Raw genomic sequence first — 2723 nt, 5'->3', positions numbered from 1 at the left:
ACAAAGAAATGAGCGTAAAATTCTAAGATTCATCTATGCGCAGACTATAGGACCACACATATATAAAGATTACGGTGTACTCCCTCTAACCATTGAAAGTATCGTTTTCTATTTTAAGGTTTCTTATTTGACCGTTCTCTTATTTAAAATTTTTACATAATATTATTTATTTTGTTATGAAGTGTTTTGTCAATAAAAATATTTTAATAATATTTATTTATTTTACTATTTGTATAAAAAATTTGAATAAAAGGATCAGTCAAATAAGAATTCTAAAAGTTTAAAACGACACTTTTAATAGAATGGAGGGAGTAGTTTTTAACTTTTCGCTAGGAGAATTTGGCCCTAGTCTTGAGGGAATCCTAGGTCCGCCACTGATGCCAACCAAATATGAGGTCTGGAGTAGGAGCCTGCTGGAGTAATATTTTTGGCCTAGACACCCAAATTTAACTATTGGGACTTAAGTAAGAGGTCCTGCTCAAGTTGCTCTTAGTCCATGGCGCACATAAACACTGCTTTCGACTTATAGTATAGCTGAGAGGAACTTGCTACCGGGAAGTAAAGAAATGCACACAGTCGATAGCAACGGCCGGCTTTAATATTTGTTGAGAGAAAAACGATGGCCCAACGAAGCTACATAAAGGATTTGCTTTGGCTTTGAATTGAGCATGCACTTCCTTGTTCCTCTACTTTGATTTTAGTTACTACTACTAGTGTATATGTCGACCTAATATTGAAATATGAAATGCGACAAAACGAAGTCTCCAGAAAATGTGTTGTGGAAAACTCGAAGCACTATATGTTTGATTTATTTGTGATTTTGACGGGCACTTGAATTATGTTAATCATTATTTTATATGGCACCCTGCGTTACTATACTCTTTGGTTCGCTAAAGAACTTTACTTTCAGTATTCATATAATATAGTACTAAATCTTTTACCGAAGTTGTCCCATTTAGTGCTAATCGTCCGTGTAAGGCTGTATATCAAACTTTATAAGCCTTTTGAACTAAATAAATGTAAGTGACGGTTGGAGCAACTTACCCATCACTACATAAGTAGTGTGGCAAGCACTTCCTGCTTGGGTTGATCTGCAGTACCATCATAGGGCCACTGGAAGTTTAGAGCTGACCAGCAAGTAGTCAAATCAGACTTTTAAAGTACAAATATATGAAGCATCATCACATTTCACGAACTAGCTGATAATTGCATACGCATTTCGGTGCAGCAAAAGGACGCTCAGAACTATGTTTTTATGAAATGAAAATGAGCCGCTATTTTGCCTAACCTATTGTATACCTGAGGACTGAATGAAGGTAGTTTTCACATGCAACTGAAGCACAAAGAGATAATGTTGAACATATGAACCATCACAGAACTAGAAGATACATCTCCGCAGAATTTATGGTATAAATGGTAGAATGCTGCAGATATATTCAGTCAAGAAAATAGCTAGATGGACAGCCACGTCAGCATTGTAAACTAAATACATCCTTAGTCCTTAAACGAAAAAATTAGCTAAAATCATGAGATTTTCTCATTTGTGTGTGCAAAGTTTATTTATGGTTCTATACTCTAGGTACTGAATGAGAAACGAAGTGAAGTCAGGTAAGGTAGTACAAGTGAACAGCAAGTCAGCAACCATTCTAAGCTTAAATGGAAGAAGCATTCATGTATTTCATACTTTCATTTGAGAAAAAACACTCTCTGTTACACCAAACGGCGATGCTTGCATTCACCAGAACTTCATGTTCACTCATATCAAGTTATTACTACATCACAGTATATATTTCATCCACCTTCTATTGTCACTCAATTTGTCAGTAGCACTCTCTTTGTGTCCTTACAGAAAATAAGATCACTAGAAGCTCCTGTTCATCCTCTTCCGAAACCTCTTTATGAACATGTCACAAGCCTGGTCAATCTCATCATCCAGGTTGAACTCCAAACCTTCCACCTCCCGGTTGCTCCTGATGATATCCATGACGGAGGGTTCGTCGAGCGCATCAAGAGTACCGTGATCATCACAGTGGCCTTCTTCTTCATCATCGTCATCGTTACAATATTCGTCATTGAACAATGAGTGTGTCCAGTCAGGGTAGTCATCATAATCATCTTCTACAAACATGGCCACCTCAGAGAGATCAATCATACCATCTTGTTGATCATGATCAGTATTACTAGCTGGCTCCTGGATGCCAGCAGCCACCTTGTGCAAGACAAGCGTCTTGTCGCCATACTCCAACCTGGCCTGATTCTCCCGGTCTGATGACACCAGCGCATGTATCCTGCGAGAGATTGTCCGGACAGTTGCCATCTTGCGGCGGAGCGAGGCTAGGATGAAGAGCTTTGTTCTTAGGGTGTCAGTCTTGCTCTTGAACACAGTCGCCGCCTTCTTCAGCAGCTCGGGGGCCTTGCACATCCTCATCTTAGAGTTGGTGGAGAGCTAATAACAATGCTGCTGCTTATCAAGGATGATTTCTATGGCTCTGTTGTGGCTGAAGCTTTGCATGAGTAGTAGTGAGTTGCAGAGAAAGGACTTGTATGGGGATAGTATATTAGGTTTTAGAGGCACGGGCCTTGCCTTGATGCCAAATGAGGTGTACTTATAGCCAAGAGCTAGTTAGGTGGTCACTAAACGCCGAACTGTGCTGCTCTCTCTTCATGTCAAGATCAGGCTTTTGGCAGGAGTAAAGTCCATCAGCGGTCTCTAAACTTGTTTG

General features: G+C 39.6%; 1 protein-coding gene across 1 annotated transcript; it reads right to left on the bottom strand.

The window, feature by feature from the left end:
* On the bottom strand, nucleotides 1862-2428 carry LOC8058987. Its single transcript, XM_002460462.2, has one exon. The coding sequence runs from the start codon at nucleotides 2426-2428 to the stop codon at nucleotides 1862-1864; it is 567 nt and encodes a 188-aa protein (XP_002460507.2).

This window comes from Sorghum bicolor, chromosome 2 (assembly GCF_000003195.3).
Source record: "Sorghum bicolor cultivar BTx623 chromosome 2, Sorghum_bicolor_NCBIv3, whole genome shotgun sequence".
NCBI lineage: Eukaryota > Viridiplantae > Streptophyta > Magnoliopsida > Poales > Poaceae > Sorghum > Sorghum bicolor.
Note: the sequence above shows the minus strand (reverse complement) of the source record. Positions and strands in the feature narration are given on the sequence as shown.

Excerpts from the sequence above, each read along its gene's own strand:
- LOC8058987 (XM_002460462.2), bottom strand. The coding sequence starts at position 2,428 with ATGAGGATGTGCAAGGCCCCCGAGCTGCTGAAGAAGGCGGCGACTGTG.